The sequence below is a fragment of the Vipera ursinii genome, assembly GCF_947247035.1.
Source record: "Vipera ursinii genome assembly, chromosome: 3".
Taxonomy (NCBI): domain Eukaryota; kingdom Metazoa; phylum Chordata; class Lepidosauria; order Squamata; family Viperidae; genus Vipera; species Vipera ursinii.
This window is the reverse complement of record NC_139516.1, coordinates 119,002,379-119,022,360: the sequence shown is the minus strand read 5'-3', so window position 1 is coordinate 119,022,360 and position 19,982 is coordinate 119,002,379. Positions and strand designations below refer to the sequence as shown.

Below are 19,982 nucleotides of genomic sequence, written 5' to 3'. Positions count from 1 at the left end.
CAACAACGTATAGAATTAAGACCAGAAATATTCCTGTTGGGTATTTTACCAGAGAAATATAGCAAAGAGAACACATATTTGATTATTCATATAACTACTGCAGCTAGGATTGTGTTTGCACAAAACTGGAAGGCACTGAAAGCTCCTCCAGAAGAAGAGGTGATCAGGAAAATAATGGAATGTGCGGAAATGAATAGATTAACAATGATAATTAAAGATAAGACAGAGTCAGAGTATTATGAAATTTGGGGAAAATTTTATGAGTGGGTGAAAAAAAGAATATGCTTAAAAGACAGCTAACACTAATTTAGTTGGAAGAAAAATGAGGAGATAAGGATATTATCATACCTAATATAGACATTGAAAATCTAAGGAGAGGAGCTGCTCGGACATTACCCCTGAATTGTATCGGAAGAGGAATGGGAGGGAAGAAAGAAAGGAGAGAGGGAAGAGAGTAGAGGAGGGGGAAGGAAGTAGGAAAGTTGGAGGAAAAGAGGAGAAGTGGGGAGAAACGGGAGGGGAGTGGTGAGGGAAAGAGGAGAGGAGAGGAAGAAGAGGGAAATAGGAAAGAAAGGAGAAAGGGAAAAAGAAAGAGAAGAGGGAAGAGAGAGAAGGAAGGTGGATACAGTGAAAGGGGAAATGGACAAGCAGCATCCAAACTTACGTGTATGTATTTATGTATGGTGATATATTTGTTGACTTGTTTGTGGAAGAAATGGGAATATATATATATATATATATATATATATATATATATATATATATATATATATATATATATATATATTTGTGTAAATTACTAACAAAGAATTAAAGGGAAACTGGGATGCATTTCTGACTCCTTAGTCGTCATCAGCCAGCTATACACAAATATATGAATTGTCCGGTGTGACTACTGCCTGTTCGATAGCCTTCAAGATAGGCTGAAAACAGGAAATAAAGATTTGCCCCATGTTTGGGGCCTAGCAAGGTAATCTAAATAGTTAACATTTGAAATATATATATATATATATATATATATATATATATATATATATATATATATATATATATATATATATATATATATATATATATATATATATATATATATATATATATATATATATATATTCCAAACATGTTGGAACAAATTGACCCACTCAGTTAAGGTACTCAAGGAGGGAGGCTCCTGTGGGCACTCTGGCATTGGCACAAACTCCATTCCCTTAAATGGAGTGAAACCAGTGTTGCTGTGCACTGCGTTGTTATACGCCACTTCTGCAAATGGCAAAAGTCCTGCCCAGTTTGTTTGCCGGTAGTTGACATAGTAATGCAAGTATTGTTCCACCATTGTGTTAGCTCGTTCTGTGGCCCCATTCATACTTGCAAGAAAAGCTGAACTAAGCCCCTGGGAGAAACCAATCATCCTCACAAACTCCCTCCAGAACGTAGCAGTGAATTGGACCCCACAATCTGAAATGATGCACTTAGGCACTCTGTGCAGCTGGTAGATGTGCTTTAAAAACATTTTCACTAGTTTCTGGGCTGAGGGGAGTCCAGAGCATGTGATGAAGTGGACTTGCTTGGAAAAGAGGTCTATTACAGTCCAAATCACAGTTTCCCCCACTTTCTGGCAGCTCTGCTATAAAATCCATGGTTATCTCCTCCCAGGGTCTAGCTGTTGTAACAGGCCTGGGCTTTTCCCTGGCAGTCTTTTACTGGCTGCACAAGTAGCACAGTTCCTCACATAACTTTCAATGTCATTCTTCAGGGTCTTTAAGAACCCAAAGTAGCCACCCTGCTTAGCATCATGGCTGCACTGCAGAACTTGCAGTCATAGATTTCCGGGAATGTACAGCTTGTCTCCCTTCCATGCCAACCTATCCCTTAGCTCTCTTTGGTGAGCACCAAACCACGTGTTGGTTGGTAGCTCCTTCCTCAGCTGTTGGGAAATGCATCAGTGGAAGGTAAGCTCCTCTTCTTCTCCTGCTGCCTGGTTGTGGCTTGTACCGCTTGTTGTTTAGTGGGAATGATGGAACTCACTACCTCCTCCCAGGTGCTTTTGTACTATGGCATGTGGGATAGGGCATAGGCAAGAAAACTGCCCCCCCAGGAATGTACTTTAAAACAAAATCAAATTGCCCATTGGACTTGTTTGGGTGAGAGCTTACGGGGACCTTCAGTACTTCTAAATTTTTATGGTCAGCCTACACCTCAGAAGGGGTTTTACTCCCCTTTAGGAATTGCCTCCATGTCAGTAACTCCCACCATACCGCAAAAGCCTCTTTCTCCCAAACAGCCCACTGTTGTTCTGTCTCATTCAGCTTGCGAGACGTTTACGAGAATGGTGACAAGTTTCCCTCCTTATTCTGCTAGAGGAGGACTGAACCCACAGCCATGTCATTGGCATCTGCCTGACTCATAAAAGGTTCCTCTGGATCTAGGTGTTTTAGAACCAGTTCAGTCGCAAACAACCCCTTCAGTTTTTTGAATACCACCTGCCATTCCATTGTCCAGTTCAAGGGTTGGCTCAGCTGGGGTTTTCCCCTCCCTCTCCCCATTTTCAACAGTTCAGTGATTGGCAGGGCAATTTTTGTGAAAAAGGAGATGAACTGCCTATAGAAGTTTGCAAATCCCAGAAAACTCTGCAGCTGCTTGTGGGTACGAGGGGCTTGCCATTCCAAGATGGACTTTACTTTCCCTGGGTTCATTTCCACCCCTTCGTACAACACTCCGTAACCTAGGTAAACCAGTCTAGTCTTGTGAAACTCACATTTTGACAGTTTGGCATATAGCTTAGCATCCAACAGTTTTTTTCATTGCCTGTTGCACAAGTTTCACATGCTTGTCCATAGTCTCAGTGTAGATGAGGATGTCACCCAGGTACACCAAGACCCCTTTATATAAATGTTCATGTAGCATCTCGTTTGTGAGTTGCATAAATATGGCAGGGGCCCCCTGCAGTCCAAAAGGCATTATTTTAAATTGGTAGCTCCCAAGAGGGCAGTTGAAGGCAGTTTTCCATTCATTACCTTCCTTGATCCTCATTCAATAGTACGCCTCCCTCAGATCTAGTTTTATGAATGTTTTCTTCTTGGCTAAAAGTCCCAACATGTCGTTCATGAGGGGGAAGAGATACAGGTTTTCCATGCACACTCCATTGATCCCATGAAAATCAATGCAAAATCTCATTGACTCAGTGATTTCATTCTTTGATAAAGTGACCAAATTAGTAGACCAGTGAAAAGCTATGGACATACTATTCTTAGATTTCAGTAAGGCATTCAACAAAGTAGACCACAATCTACTGCTTGGTAAGCTAGAAAAAGGTGGGATAGACAACATCACCACCAGATGGATTTTTAGCTGGCTGACAAACCGTACTCAATGAGTAGTCCTCAATGGCACTACATCCACATGGAGACAAGTAAGCAGGGGGTACCACAAAGCTCCATCTTAGGCCCAGTACTCTTCAATATCTTCATTAATGTCTTAGATGAAGGAATAGAAGAAGAACTCATCAGATGTATAGATGACACTAAACTGGCAGGAATAGCCAGCACACCAGAAGACAAGCTCAGGATTCAAAAAGATCTTAACGAACTTGAACAATGGGCTGTATCCAACAAAATGAGTTTTAATGTGGAGAAAAGCAAAGTTTTACATTTAGGCAGGAAAAATCAAAGATATAAGTACAGATTAGGTGAGACCTGGCTGACAGGGGCCTTGGAGTCCTAGTGGATAACCACTTGACTATGAGCCAGCAATGTGCAGCAGCCGCCAAAAATAACTAATACAATCCTGGGTTGTACAAACAGAGCCATAGAATCAAGATCACATGAAGTATTAGTACTGCTCTATAAAACCCCAGTAAGACCACACCTGGAATACTGCAGCCAATTTTGGTCGCCATATCACAAAAAAGATATTGAGATTTTAGAAAAAATTCAGAGAAGAGCAACTAAGATGATCAAAGGCCTGGAGACTAAAACATATGAAGAACGGCTGCAGGACTTGGGTTTGGCTATTCTAAAGAAAAGAAATAGGGGAGAGATGATAGCAGTATAAAGTACCGCTTTATAAAACTCTAGTAAGAATACTGTAACCAATTTTGGTCACCATACTACAAAAAAGATGTTGAGACCTTGGAAAAAGTTCAGAGAAGAGGAACTAAAATGACCAAATGCCTGGAGTCTACAACATATGGACAATGATTTGGCTAGTCTACAGAAAATAAGAAATAGGGGTGACATGATAGCAGTATTCCAGTATTTGAGGGGTTGCCACAAAGAACAGGGGGTCAAACTATTCTCCAAAGCACCAGAGGGTAGGACAAGAAACAATCGTTGGAAACTGACCAAAGAGAGAAGCAACCTGGAATTAAGGAGAAACTTCCTAACAGTGAGGACAATTAACCAGTGGAACGGCTTGCCTTCAGAAATTGTGGGCACTCCATCATAGGAGGTTTTGAAGAAGAGACTGGAGAGTCCCTTGTCCGAGATGATATAGGTCTTCCTGCTTGAGCAGGGGGCTGGACTAGAAGACCTCCAAGTGAAAACAAAAATGTAATAAACTTTGTTTAGCAACAAAGAAACAATAAATGTATAGAATCCTCTCAGAGGGATTCATGTAATGGTTGTGAAAGAGGGGAGGAGAATGCAGGTGAATAGGTTTCAGAGATGTTTATCACTTGTTTTCACCCTTTTCTTCTCCTGGGATTGAAGTTTGTCGCCTTGAGGGAAATAGGTGGAATGAAATAAAAGCTAGTTGCTTTTCCAGGATTCTTGTTCCCTGAAGAGAGAACATTATTTCAGTGTTTGCAATTTCAAGCAGAGGACTAACTAGGGACAATTACCATTTCCCCCTGCTGTTATTCCTCCTTACATCAGGTTGGAATACTTTTGAGATGATTTTCATGGGTTAAAAAGTCATCTTATACGCCGGAAAATACGGTATGTTGAAATATTTGCTATGCAACATTTATTGTGCTTTGGATCCTCTCAGAATCAGTTTGCTTGAGCCACACAGGCCACTGAACACGTGGGAGATATGCCAGCAGTTTGAATAATTATTGTATTTATTTGTTTATTTGGAAAATTTATGTTGACGCCTACACGATCACTGCAATTCAAGGTAGCTTACAGGAAACACACACACACACATTAGAATGTAATATATTATGACAATCATATTATAATATTACAATTATATATAATACTATATAACAATATCAGATCCCTATTGGACTGAAGTGTATAAATTTTATCAGTAATTTTTAAAAGTCTTATTTATTTATTCACAAGATATATATACTACCTCAATTCTGTGTGGCTTATTATATAATCAAAAATGCAAGGACATAATATAATATGAAAAGCATAGCTACTGTTTTCAAATTAAGACTCAAATTACATTGTAGAGTACAATGTAATATTATATAATAATGCAGATATTTGTACTAAAAAGTGCTTTAATGTTTTGATTTGCAACAATTTTAAAAATAACACTTCTATGTCAAGCAGTAATGGGTGAATTACTCCAAGGTCCCATATCTCTGACACAAATGTAATTTCACTTCTAGAAGAGTCAGTTAACACGTTCAATTGCAACTCTTAGTTTTTAATGGCCTAAAAATGATGTGTTGTACAGATATGAATTATGTTGCTAGAAAAATAAATGAGTGGAAAAACTAAATGTATTTAAAAACGAAAAGAACGACAGAACTACAAATGTTTTTATCAACTGCTTTTCAGTTTTAAAATGCCTTCACTAGAGGTCACTGTTGCATCAGAAAATGGATGAGGAGAAAGAACTTGGAGCTCCTCCTTCTATGTGACTGCAAAAAATTCTTTTTGTCATACATATAATGATATCCAGCCCAGACTGCAAGAATACTGGAATTAATGTGAATTATATTGTAAATGCTGATTTGGATGTCTACTCTGAATCTGCTCTTGGGTCTCCTCAAGAGAGGTATAAGAAAAACAAATACTATTGATCTTTTTGCCTGTATTTGCAATGATTGCCTGGAAGAATGAATCTGTGACAAATTGGCTACTACAATTGCTTCTGCTCCAGACCGCTTGGAAAATGGGGAGCGGCCAGCTCCATTATTCTGTGCTGGAGGAATCCCAGCATGGCACCTTTGTGGGCCGCATCGCCCAGGATCTGGGGTTGGAGGTGAGCGAGCTGGTGCCTCGGATGTTCCGGATGCTGTCCAAAGGAGAGAAGGAGTATTTTGAGGTAAACCTGCAGAATGGGATCTTGTTTGTAAATTCCCGGATAGACAGGGAGGACCTGTGTGCCAAGACCGCAGACTGTGTCCTTCATCTGGAGGTGATTGTGGAGAAACCTCTGAGGTTCTTCCATGTGGAGGTGGAAGTCAAAGACATGAATGACAATGCTCCTGTCTTCTCTGCCAGGGAACAGATCCTGAGCATATCAGAACAGATAACAGGTACCCAGTTCTCCTTGGAAGGGGCTTGTGATGCAGATATTGGTACTAATGCGCTGTTAACCCACAGGCTCAGTCCAAACAACCATTTTGTTTTGGATTCGGGAAAAGATGAAGATGAGAGTAAATCTGTAGTGCTTCTATTAAGGGTTCCACTTGACAGAGAGGAGAGCCCTGTGCATCATTTAGTACTGACAGCCACTGATGGGGGTGAACCAAAACTCACAGGAACTGTTCAGCTAGTCATCAATGTGCTGGATGTTAATGACAATCCTCCTGTGTTTAATCAATTTACAAGGTAAAATTGTTAGAAAATGCAGCGGTTGGAACACTAGTTATTAAAGTGAATGCTGCAGATTTAGATGAGGGAATGAATAAGGAAATTTTTTATTCTTTTACTAATCATGTACCACTAAATTTTCAGAAATTTTTTAGCATAAATTCTAATACAGGGGAAGTAATTGTAGAAGGAGGGGTTGATTCTGAAGACCGTGCTATATATGATCTTCAGATTGAGGCAGAAGATAAAGGGTTCCCCCCCTTTGTCAGGGCATTGTCAAGTGATAATTGAAGTGCTGGATATAAATGACAGTGAATCAGAGTTGTTCGTCTCATCACTCTTAGTGCCAGTGCTAGAGGACTAACCATTGGGGACAGTAGTAGCCCCAATCAGTGTTGCAGATAGGGACTCAGGAGACAATGGACAAATACATTGCTCACTCTGGCCTCCTAGGGTACCCTTCCAACTTGTATCCAATTTCAAGAACTATTATTCTTTAGTAGTGGCTGAGTCCCTTGATCAGGAACAAGTTGCTCAGTATCAGTTGATGGTGAAAACAGAAGATCAAGGAATCCCATCATTATCAGCCAGCAGTATCATGATATTACCAATCAGTGACATAAATGATAATGCTCCAGCCTTCACACAGCACTCCTACACAGTCTTTGTGAAGGAGAACAATCCCCCTGGATCTTCACAGTATCTGCCTCGGACCCAGACGTAGCTGAGAATGCCCTGATCACCTATTGGGTAGACGAGAAGCTGTGGCCATTGTCCAGCTACATCTCTGTACATTCGGAGAGTGGAAAGCTCTATGCTCTGCAGTCCTTGGACTATGAGGAGTTGAAACTGTTGGAGTTCCAGGTGAGAGCCAAGGATGCTGGAATGCCCTCCTTGTGTGGCAATGTGACTGTTCAGATATTTTTGCTGGATGAGAACGATAATGCACCTGCCATGTCAGAATCATCAGAAGAGAACCTGATTCTTCTAGTGGTCCCTGTGGTGCCTGGGCATATTGTAGGCAAGATCCATGCCTTGGATGCGGATTCTGGCCTACAATGCCTGGCTCAGGTACGAACTGGTTGAAGAAACCAGTGGTCTGTGGTCTGTAAGTACAGATTAGGTGAGATCTGGCTGAGAGGAACCTTGGAGTCCTAGTGGACAATCACTTGACTATGAGCTAGCAGTGTGCAGCTGCCGCCAAAAACGTTAATATAATCCTGGGTTGCATAAGCAGAGGCATAGAATCAAGATCATGCGAAGTATTAGTACTGCTTTATAAAACCCTAGTGAGACCACACCTGGAATACTGCAACCAGTTTTGGCACCATACTTCAAAAAAGATGTTGGAAAAAGTTCAGAGAAGAGCAACTAAAATGATCAAAGGCCTGGAGACTAAAACATATGAAGAAAGGCTGCAGGACGTGGGTTTAGCTAGTCTAAAGAAAAGAAGAAATAGGGGCGACATGATAGCAGTATTCCAGTATATGAAAGAAGAAAAAATGATTGGAAACTGGCCAAAGAGAGAAGCAACCTGGAATTAAGGAGAAACTTCCTAACAGTGAGGACAGTTAATCAGTGGAACAGCTTGCCTTCAGAAATCATGGGCGCTCCATCACTGGAGGTTTTTAAGAAGAGATTAGACAGTCACTTGTCTGAAATGGTATAAGTTCTCCTTCAAGGTCCCTTCCAGCTCCTATCCTATCCTATCCTATCCTATCCTATCCTATCCTATCCTATCCTATCCTATCCTATCCTATCCTATCCTATCCTATCCTATCCTATCCTCACATAATGATGTTAAAAGTTTACAATCTTGTAGCGCTGCATTACTTACTAGCTATCTAGGACTGCATGTGGCCTTTGGTTTGTGGGTTGGACAAGCCTGCTCTACGCCAAGATGTTAAAAAAGCCAATTATTCATTTCTTCTGCGAAGTACTATCAAAAATTAATTACATTGAGTCAATATTTGTGCAAACAGCTTTAAATTCATCAATAGCTTAATGCCATCCTGCTTGTAAATTTTTATCCATAAAGCTCTGCCACGCAACATGTCTCATAATCATAATCATAATAGTAAAGTTGGAAGGTACCTTGGAGGTCATCTAGTCCAACCCCCTGCTCAGGCAGGAAAGCCTATACCATTTCATACAAATGGCTGTCCAGTCTGTTCTTAAAAACTTCCAGTGTTGGAGCATTGACAGCTTCTGGAGGCAGGTTGTTCCACTGGTTAATTGTTCTAACTGTCAGGAAGTTTCTCCTTAGTTCTAGGTTGCTTCTCTCCTTGACTAGTTTTCATCCGTTGCTTCTTGTCCTGCCTTCGGCCACTTTGTAGAATAGCTTGACTTCCTCTTCTTTGTGGCAGCTCTTGAGATATTGGAACATTGCTATCATGTCCCCCCTTGTCCTTCTCTTCATTAAACTATACCTAATTCCAGCAGCCGTTCCTTATATGTTTAATAAGTCATTACTGACTTATTAAAACAGCTGTATCAGTAATTGCACACTTAAAACAGCTGCCTGTTTTTTCAGACTCACAAGGAAGCCTGAAAAAAAGAAAAAAAATTACTTCAATAATATTTAGAGACATGGTGCTCATATGAGGTCCAAAGCACTTCTTTTCAATAATTTTTGAAACATCAGCAACCCTAAAATATAACAGTCTTTCCACAAAAATACATATTATAACTCTGATGAAATGGATTGCTGAGATTTGAGGACAATCTGGCTGCAATATCTCAGCAATCCATTTCATCAGAGTCATAATTGATTGCCAGTATTAATTCAGCTGATCTGGCTGGGTAGGTGCATGTCCCTTCCTCACCACTCCATGTCTGTCCCTCCCGAAGGTGCATACTCCATGGAAGAGGACAACCATCCCAGATAAGAAGACTATACTGATCTTCATCAATGGTATCATAGTTGCTCTCCTTTGCTGGAACCTCCAAACAAGCTCAAGGTCCAAAGTTTGTTAGAACCATATGGATTACTAGATACTTTGTGCCATAAAGATAAAGGTAAAGGTTCCCCCGCACATGCGTGCTAGTCGTTTCCGACTCTAGGGGCCGGTGCTCATCTCCGTTTCAAAGCCAAAGAGCCAATGCTTGTCCGAGGACGTCTCCGTGGTCATGTGGCCGGCATGACTAGACGCCAAAGGCGCACGGAACGCTGTTACCTTCCCACCGTAGTGGTCCCTATTTTTCTACTTGCATTTTTACGTGCTTTCAAACTGCTAGGTTGGCAGAAGCTGGGACAAGTAACAGGTGCTCACTCTGTTACGCGGCACTCGGGATTCGACCCGCCAAACTGCCGACCTTCTGATTGACAAGCTCAGCATCCTAACTTTGTGCCATATGATTGAATTATTCTGGCAAGATAGAAGGGGATTCCTACAGTTAGATGAGTATTAACAACAAAAGATTTATTTCCAATGGAAGTCTCAGACAGATTTTGGTTAAGAACTGCCACTTCCTGACCAAGAAATAGAAATACAACCAGGAACGATTTTAAAATTTAATAGTATTTTCTTCTACTTTTACTTACCTCTTTGGTATGAAAATTACATACCTCCTCATCTTGGTCATAAACCTTGTTGAAATGATTTGAAGCCTATCCACCTTCTTCCCAATGCTATCACAATCACTTTAACTAATGGAAGAAATTATTAGAAATCATTAGTTACACATTTCCTGTCCATACAAATAAAAATTCCAACCCATAAATATATGGAATGAATTAAATTACAGGTAGTCATTCTTCTTTTAATGAATACATAATATTTAAATCAGTCAGTATATCTCTGTATTTGTATCTGCATTTGTATCAACAGGAAATGTGTAACTGTCAAAAACTATGTAGAAAAAGCATATGAGTATGAAGACTAAATGATTATTAGAAATTGTTCATGAATGAAAGTCTGTTTCTCCATTTTCAAATTCAGACACAAGAGGTCACTGTTTCCTAAGGAAAATCTAAGTGAAACTAAAAATGCAGAGCCCCTCCCTTAAAGGGACCAACATTCCTGACAGCCAGGTCCAAAACAAGAACATCAAAAACACAGAAAGCTCAACAAGCCAAGATCCAACCTATGAAAGCATTGCCAGCATGGCTGGGCTACGTGGGCTCCGCTCCTGACCCCTTGAAGGCAAGGTATTTAGAGAAAAAGAGCAGAGCTTGCGGGTGCTGTGCCTGTGTCTGCGATGCTTACCTGGCCGAAGGGGCTGCTGCAGCTGCTTCTGCTCCAGACCGCCTGGAAAATGGGGAGCGGCCAGCTCCATTATTCTGTGCTGGAGGAATCCCAGCACGGCACCTTTGTGGGCCGCATCGCCCAGGATCTGGGGTTGGAGGTGAGTGAGCTGGTGCCTCGGATGTTCCGGATGCTGTCCAAAGGAGAGAAGGAGTATTTTGAGGTAAACCTGCAGAATGGGATCTTGTTTGTAAATTCCCGGATAGACAGGGAGGAGCTGTGTGCCAAGACCGCAGACTGTGTCCTTCATCTGGAGGTGATTGTGGAGAAACCTCTGAGGTTCTTCCATGTGGAGGTGGAAGTCAAAGACATGAATGACAATGCTCCCGTCTTCTCTGCCAGGGAACAGATCCTGAGCATGGCTGAACTGATAACCTCTGGCACCCAGTTCCTATTAGAAGGAGCATCTGATGCAGATATTGGTACCAATGCGCTGTTAACCTACAAGCTCAGCATGAATAACCATTTTGTTCTGGATTCAGGAAGTGATGAAGATGAGAGTAAATCTGTAATACTTGTATTAAAGGTTCCACTTGATAGAGAGGAGAGCCCTGTGCATCATTTAGTACTGACAGCCACTGATGGGGGTGAACCAAAACTCACAGGAACTGTTCAGCTGGTCATTAATGTGCTGGATGTTAATGACAACCCACCTGTATTTAACCAATCTGTTTATAGGATAAAGTTGTTAGAAAATACAGCTAGTGGGTCGTTAGTTATTACTCTGAATGCTACAGATTTAGATGAAGGGATAAATAGAGAAATTATTTATTTTTTTAGTAATAGCCTACCTCTACATGTCACAAAGATATTTAGTATAATTTCTGATACTGGGGAAATTAGAGTGATTGGAAAATTGGATTATGAAGAAATTAATTTTTATGATCTTCAAATTATTGCAGAAGATAGAGGGAATTTTCCGCTGTCAGGACACTGTAAAGTTCTTCTTGAAATACTGGATACAAACGACAATATTCCTGAAATATCAGTGAATTCCCTTTCAATACCTGTTGTTGAAAACTCACCATCAGGGAGTGTAGTGGCAATACTCAGTGTTTCAGACAAGGATTCTGGGATCAATGGACAAATGAACTGTTTCCTCTTCCCCCCTGGAGTACCCTTCAAACTCGAGTCCACATTCAAGAACTACTACTCGCTGATTGTTGGTGCAGTCCTAGATCGAGAGCAGGTGGCTGAGTACAGGATGGTTGTGACAGTGGAAGATCAGGGAGTTCCATCCCTGTCTTCTAGCATCAGCCTCTTAGTGCCTATCGGTGACATAAATGACAATGCTCCAGCCTTCACACAGCCCTCCTACACAGTCTTTGTGAAGGAGAACAATCCCCCTGGTGCTCACATCTTCACAGTATCTGCCTCGGACCCAGACGTAACTGAGAATGCCCTGATCACCTATTGGATAGACGAGAAGCTGTGGCCATTGTCAAGCTACATCTCTGTACATTCGGAGAGTGGAAAGCTCTATGCTCTGCAGTCCTTGGACTATGAGGAGTTGAAACTGCTGGAGTTCCAGGTGAGAGCCAAGGATGCTGGAATGCCCTCTTTGTGTGGCAATGCGACTGTTCAGGTCTTTGTGCTGGATGAGAACGACAATGCACCTGCCGTGTCAGGATCATCAGAAGAGAACCTGATTCTTCTAGTGGTCCCCGTGATGCCTGGGCATATTGTAGGCAAGATCCATGCCTTGGATCTGGATTCTGGCTACAATGCGTGGCTCAGGTATGAACTGCTTGAAGAAAGCAGTGGTCCATGGTCTGTGGGCCAGTATAGTGGTGAGGTGAGTACCAAATATTCTTTGGATGAGTCAGAAAGAAGGAAAATCCAGAATGTGTTGATTGTGGTGAAGGATCATGGGAAGCCTCCACTTTCATCTACAGCTACTTTGAGTGTGTCACTGGTGAAAAATGCCCAGGCCATCCTAACAGAAATTCACCTCCCCAAGACAGGAAAGAGCTTCGTGCCCCTGGTGGACTCGATCAATGTCTATCTGATCATTGCCATCTGCTCTGTTTCCAGCCTCTTCTTGCTTGCCACTCTCATCTACGTGGCCCTGCGATGCCACTGCAAGGCAAAGGAATCCATGGTTTATGGCCCTGGCATGGCCACCCTTGTCTGTGCCAGTGAAGTGGGCAGCTGGTCCTATTCCAATCGCCACAGCCACATCCTGGCAGGGGTGAGCGCAGAGACTGGTGCCAAGAGCGACCTGATGATTTTCACTCCCAACATTCCCGTTTTTGCAAATAATGGGGAACATGAGAATGAGTCAGAAAGGCCCCCAGATTCATCTAAAGAGGTAAGTTGTGCTGTTTATGGAATCCTTGACATTTGGACAACATTAGATTAGTGTGGTACCTGGGTAGGATCACTTAATACAACATTGATTTTTAAATTATATATCAGATTTAATTTGACAGTTCTGTAAGTAAATACATAGCTTTCTTTCTGGTTTATAAGTTTCAGCTAAATGAATAAATAATCATTTTCTATTTCTAACAATAGTTTTTTTAATGGGAATAGCTACTGGAATATACACTTTGCAGTTGTACTATTGGTCTGGATTTTCTTTTCTTCTAAGAGAATAATTATAAATATGGTCTTCATGTGTTCTGCTACCATACTCTTCACTTTTTAATTCACATACTAAAGAGGTGATATATTTAAAGTCTTTAACTACATTCATTAAAATTTAACAAATCTGTGTAATCCCTTCTTCTATCTTATCATATATCCCTTTCATTTTGAATGGAAACAAGAAATTGAACACTTATGCATGCATAAAGTAGGTTTCAATGATTTCTTTTCTTGATAGTTTCATCCTTTAATCAATCCAGAATGGATTTTCAAGCTGATGCCTCTTTTAGGAACAATATTTAAGGATGATCAACTGCAAATTTATTAAACATCATTTAGCAGCTTGATATACAGAAGTATTAATGCATATATTTGTTGGAATTTTTATTCTTTATTTTTTGTTATCTTGAAAACAGAATTATAATATTTTAAGTACTTGGAGAGGACTAATAAGTAATGATAATGATAATGATAACAACAACAACAATAATAATAATAGAGTTGGCAGGGACCTTGGAGGTCTTCTAGTCCAACCCTCTGCTCAGGCAGGAAACCCTATACCATTTCAGACAAATGATTGCCCAGTCTCTTCTTAAAAACATCCAGTGTTGGAGCATTCACAACTTCTGAAGGCAGGTTGTTCCACTGATTAATTGTTCTAATTATATTTGATGATTATGCTGTTATAATCCCTTGAATAAAAATCATCAAGGGATCACTTTACAATATACTTTTAATTTAAGTATTTACTACTTTAAATAGCAAGAGACAGGCTGCACAAGACCAAGCCTTAAGAACAAATGCATACAAAATCAGAATTGAGAAGATAGCAACAGACAGCAAATGCCATCTGTGCAAAGAAGCTACCAAGAATATCTGCTAAACTGCTGCAAGATAGCAGACTGACCACACACAACAGCATGACAAAGAAGCAACAATGTTGCATTGGAAGATAAGCAAGAAATGCCATTTGCCATTTGCAAGCAGGAACATAAAATAGCGAAAGTAATAGAAAATAAAAAGGGACGTTAGATTCAAACTGACAGGCACCTGCCACATAACATCCCAGACTTGTTGATAAGAAAGGCAAAATAAAAAATCTGGAGAGTGGATGTGGCAGTATCTGGAGACAGCAGAATAGAATAAAAAGAACTGGAGAAGATAACAACATACAAAGACTTGTATATGGAAATAGAATGACTGTGACAAAAGAAAGCAAAGGTAAGTTACCAAATGGCAGTTGGTCCCTTGGGTGCAATCCCAAAACAACTGGAGCACCTTGAACAACATTGACAAAATCACTATCCATCAATTGAAAAAGGCAGCTTTACTCTGAACCGCTTACATCAGACATGTCAAACACAAGGCCCGGGGGCCGGATCCGGCCCGCGAAGTGGTTTCATGCGGCCCGCGAAGCCATCCTGGAAACAGTGAGGGAACGGCCCCCACTGCCTTGGCCCTGGCCCAGAGACCCTCAGATCTGTCCCACTCCTGCCCAGGCCCTCGTAGGCACCCTTGATGCGAACGATGTTGAACTGGCCACGCCCACCCAGTAGGCCATACACACTCTAACCACGCCCACCCAGCAGGCCACGCCCACCCTGGCCACACCCACCCGGCCCCTTGAAGGCAACCGCAATGCTGATGCGGCCCTCAGTGAAATTGAGTTTGACACCCCTGGCTTACATCCTGCTATGACACCTTTAACACCATCAAACATTCACATCCACCTATCCCATGTCCTGAGAAGGACTCGATACGTGGATAAAAATGCCAAATCCAGTCTGAATATCTGACTGACTGTGTGATGAACCAAAATAATAAAACCTGGCAACTTCTCTGATTTAAGAAGCCTCATACAAAAAGCAGTATAGAAATGCTCTTGCATTTTGGTTTTCTTCCAGCCAAATAACTTATGAACTATTTGGGAGCTGGAGGTAAAACTCTTCTACAACAGATGAATGGAAAAATAGCAAAACATTTGACTCGTGTATAGAAAAGTAAGGAAATATTAAAGTTTTGCACAGTTTCATGTTGTCAGTCGACCAGTTGCATCTGTTCCTGGATCAAGAGGCTCTGCTCATCATCACTCATGCCGATTCACATCCAGGTGGAGAGCTGTCATGCACTCTATATGGGATTGCCCTAGAAAAGTATCTGGAAGTTTCAGCTGATGCAAAATGCAGTGGCATGGGCGGTTATGTGTGTCTCTAGAACAGCATATGTTACATTTCTGCTCCATGAACTGCATTGGTTACTACTTTGCTTATAGATCCATTTTTTAAAAATCTTTAGAGTCTATTATGTCACCGAGTAGGGTTATTTAAGGACTGCCTCTTCCCAATTACATCTTCCCATTCCATTATGTTTGGCAGAAGAGGTATGTTGCGAGTCCTGTCTGCTAACAAGTTACATCTGGTAGGACCCAGGAAATGGTCTGTACGTATGTTGTATATAGTATGTTTAGGTGTGTGTCATGTATGTGTTTCACTTTGAGAGTGGGCAACTAAATTTCATTTTTGATGTGTGCCATTGTGCCCACAGTAAAAAAAATGACAATAAAGGTTATCTTATCTTGTAGCTTTTTTTATTGTATGCCAGACAGTCATGTTTGTGTGATGAGTGGATATATAAATGTAAGTAGGTAAGAAGTAAAGAAGGAAGGAAGGAAGGAAGGAAGGAAGCAAGCAAGCAAGCAAGTAAAAAGTAATTAAAGAACTTTTTGCCAGATTTCAAACCAGAAACCTTTTATTTACAGCAGTAAAAAAAGGAGTAAGTCTAGAACATGGGTGCCGAACTCAATCTTGTCACGTGACGTATTGTGACGTATCACAACTTTTTTGCCTTTGCGGAGCTGGGTGGGCGTGGCCTGCACATGACACATCCAGTCCACGGGCCGCCAGTTTGACACCCCTGGTCTAGAAGAATGGCAAAATGTCTATGGAGATTCTTAGTCTTCCAGGTCATGGTTGTCCCAAAGGAGCTTTTTCAAAAAGCAATTGGACTTTCTTTAGTTTGAAGACATTGCCATTTGAAAAAGCACCTGTGGGACAAAAATGGCAGTAAAAAGTTTTGTTAAAAATATGCAGCTTGTGCACGCATACTGTATATGTGAATGTTGATTCTTCTATATATAGAAACTTAATTTTGTAAAAATATATTTGTATGTATAAATATTTGTACACATATATAACATTTCTATGTATAGGATGACATGGCCATAGGAAAGAAAGAGATTTGCAGCTGTTATTATTAATTTTGGTTTTGAACAGAAAGGCAGGGAGGATTGAATATCTTGCAAGGTTGTCACTACTTTATTGATCAAAATAGATTTTTAAAAACCAGCTTCAAATAAAGTCAGCATGAGCACAGGATATCAGTTTTAAACAGCATGTACTTTTAATTTTTTAAATTTTTTTTTGTTACTTTTAAATGGATATTAGCCACCCAGGGTTGCATGGTAAATGAGTGGCTATCAAAACTGAATAAAAGAGAAATAAGTAGATGAGGAATATTAATGAAGAATATTCAGTATGAATTATTCTAAACATTGTTTTCATATAGAACGTATCTGTGTCTGATGCAAAGAAGGTGACATGTGGAAAAAAGAGATAAGGTGATGTATAAAACTTTAAAAAGAATAGAATAGAATAGAATAGAATAGAATAGAATAGAATAGAATAGAATAGAATAGAATAGAATAGAATAGAATAGAATAGAATAGAATAGAATAGAATAGAATAGAATAGAATTTGAAGGGACCTTGGAGGTCTTCTAGTCCAGTCCCCTGCTCAAGCAGGAGAACCTATACCATCTCAGACAAGTCCATCTATCTCCAGTGATAGAGCACCCACGATTTCTGGAGGCAAGCTGTTCCACTGGTTAATTGTCCTGACTGTCAGGAAGTTTCTCCTTAATTCCAGGTTGCTTCTCTTTTTGATCAGTTTCCAATCATAGTTTCTTGTCCTGCTCTCTGCTGCTTTGGTGAATAGCGTGACACTCTCTTCTCTGTGGCAGCCCCTCAAATACTGGAATACTGCTACCATGTCTCCCTTATTTCTTCTTTTCTTTAGACTAGTAGCCAAACCCAAGTCCTGCAGCCGTTGTTCGTATGTTTTAGTCTCCAGGCCTTTGAACAGGGAGAAAGCAGACCTGCTTAACTCATACTTTGCATCAGTTTCACACAAAAAGGAATTACAGCCCATCATACAAAAAAAAAAACAACACAAAAAAACCCCAAAACAAAACCCACTGCAAAAGACAAACTAGAAAAAAAAATTAAAATAAGCAAGAAAATGGTAAGAGAACACCTATCTGACCTTGATGAATATAAATTGCTGGAACCTGACAGGTTACATCCCAGAGTTCTGAAGGAGCTGGCCGATGTTATCTCAGAACCATTGCACCACATCTTTTATAAATCCTGGAACACCGGGGAAGTACCTGAGGATTGGAAAAGGGCTGATGTGGTTTCCATCTTCAAGAAAGGGGATAAAAATGGACCCAGGAAACTACAGACCAATCAGTTTAACATCAATACCTGGAAAGATCCTAGAAAAGATAATCAAAAAACAGATCTGCGAACAACTAGAACAGGGGTGTCAAACTCAATTTCATTGAGGGCCACATCAGCATTGCGGTTGCCCTCAGGGGGCCGGGTGGGTATGGCCAGAGTGGGCGTGGCCTACTGGGTAGGCATGGCTAGAGTGCATATGGCCTGCTGGGTGGGCGTGGCCAGCTCTATATTGTTCGCATCAAGGGTGCCTATGGGGGCCTGGACAGGAGTGGGACAGATCTGAGGGTCTCTGGCAGAAGGAGGGTCTCTGGGCCAGGGCCAAGGCAGTGGGGGCCGTTCCCTCCCTGTTTCCAGGATGGCTTCGCGGGCCGCATGAAACCACTTCGCGGGCCGGATCCGGCCCCCGGGCCTTGTGTTTGACATGTCTGAACTAGAAGCAAACAAAGTTATAACTAGTAGTCAGCACGGATCTGTAAAAACAGATCATGCCAAACCAATCTTATTTCATTCTTTGAGAAACTGACTAAACTAGTAGATCAGAGAAACACTGTGGACATACTTAGATTTCAATAAGGCATTTGATAAAGTAGACCACAACCTACTCCTTGGTAAGCTAGAAAAAAGTGGAATAGACAACATTACCACCAGATAGATCTGTAACTGGCTGGCAAACCGTACTCAACGAGTAGTTCTCAATGGCACTACATCCACATGGAGAGAAGTAAGCAGTGGGGTACCACAAGGATCCATCTTAGGCTCAGTACTCTTCAATATCATCATCAATGACTTAGATGAGGGAATTGAAGGGGAACTCATCAAATTTGCAGATCACATCAAACTGGCAGGAGTATCCAATACCCCAGAAGACAAACCCAGGGTCCAAAAAGATCTTGACAAACTTGAAGAATGGGCCCTATCCAACAAAATGAGTTTCAATGTGGAGAAAAGCAAAGTTTTACATTTAGGCAGGAAAAATCAAAGGTATAAGTATAGATTGGGTGAGACCTGGTTTAAAAACAGTAACTGTGAGAGGGACCTTTGGAGTCCTAATGAACAATCACTTGACTATGAGCCAGCAGTGTGCAGCAGCAACCAAAAAAGCTAATACAATCCTGGGTTGTATAAACAGAGGCATAGAATCAAGATCACGTGAAGTATTAGTATCGCTTTAACCCTAGTAAGACCACACCTGGAATACTGCAGCCAATTTTGATCGCCATATTACAAAAAAGATGTTGAGAGTTTGGGAAAAAATCAGCTTTATTGTTGTGACTCAGGGCCAGCCTGTGGGCCCGACAGCCGGGTCCGATGTATCGGAGGACTCAGATGTGGGGGAGGAGGGAAACGAACCGGCTGATGATGATTTGGAGACTTTGCAGAGTCCTCAGCCAGGAACCTCTTCTCAGCTGTGTGAGCCCGAGAGTGCGGAGGATGATGACCCACAGCTGGCCCTGTTCAAGGACGCCCGACGCAGGAGGCAGACGAGCAGGGACAAACAAAGGAAGGCTATGGGACTCCTCGGGAGGAGGCACAGGGAGACCACGCCCTGAGCTCTCTATAAAAGAAGTGTTTGGGGAGGGGCTAGTTGCTGAAAGCAACTTTTTCGTTTGAGAAGTCAAGCTCTTGTATTTTTGTAACAGTGTAATTAAAACTTGGCAGAAGCCTTTTGATCTTGGACGCTTTCCAGACTCTTCCTTTGATTAGGGGTGCGAGAAGAGGGCTGGTTCAGAACATTTATGTCTAGTTCCCTCCTCCACCTTTTGGATGACAAAGTTGTCGGCTAGGTTGGTTAGGAATCTGATCTCCCACTCGCTGCAGTGTTTGTCTCCCAGTTGATATCTGGATACAGTTGCAAGAAAAAGTATGTGAACCCTTTGGGATTATGTGGTTTTTTTGCATGAATTGGCCATAAAA

General features: G+C 41.3%; 1 protein-coding gene and 1 pseudogene across 2 annotated transcripts; both read left to right on the top strand.

Annotated features, from left to right (window-relative positions):
* The first annotated feature begins 6,000 nt into the window (after window positions 1-6,000).
* LOC310638923 (protocadherin alpha-8-like) lies at window positions 6,001-7,839 on the top strand (annotated as a pseudogene). The gene has a single exon. The product of its transcript is annotated as a protocadherin alpha-8-like (transcript).
* Window positions 7,840-10,916: 3,077 nt separating this feature from the next.
* On the top strand, window positions 10,917-13,935 carry LOC310637909 (protocadherin alpha-5-like; the record flags this gene model as incomplete). Its single annotated transcript, XM_083358530.1, has 1 exon — window positions 10,917-13,935. The coding sequence occupies one exon, from the start codon at window positions 10,917-10,919 to the stop codon at window positions 13,323-13,325; it is 2,409 nt and encodes an 802-aa protein (XP_083214656.1). The 3' UTR covers window positions 13,326-13,935.
* Between the last annotated feature and the right edge of the window lie 6,047 nt (window positions 13,936-19,982).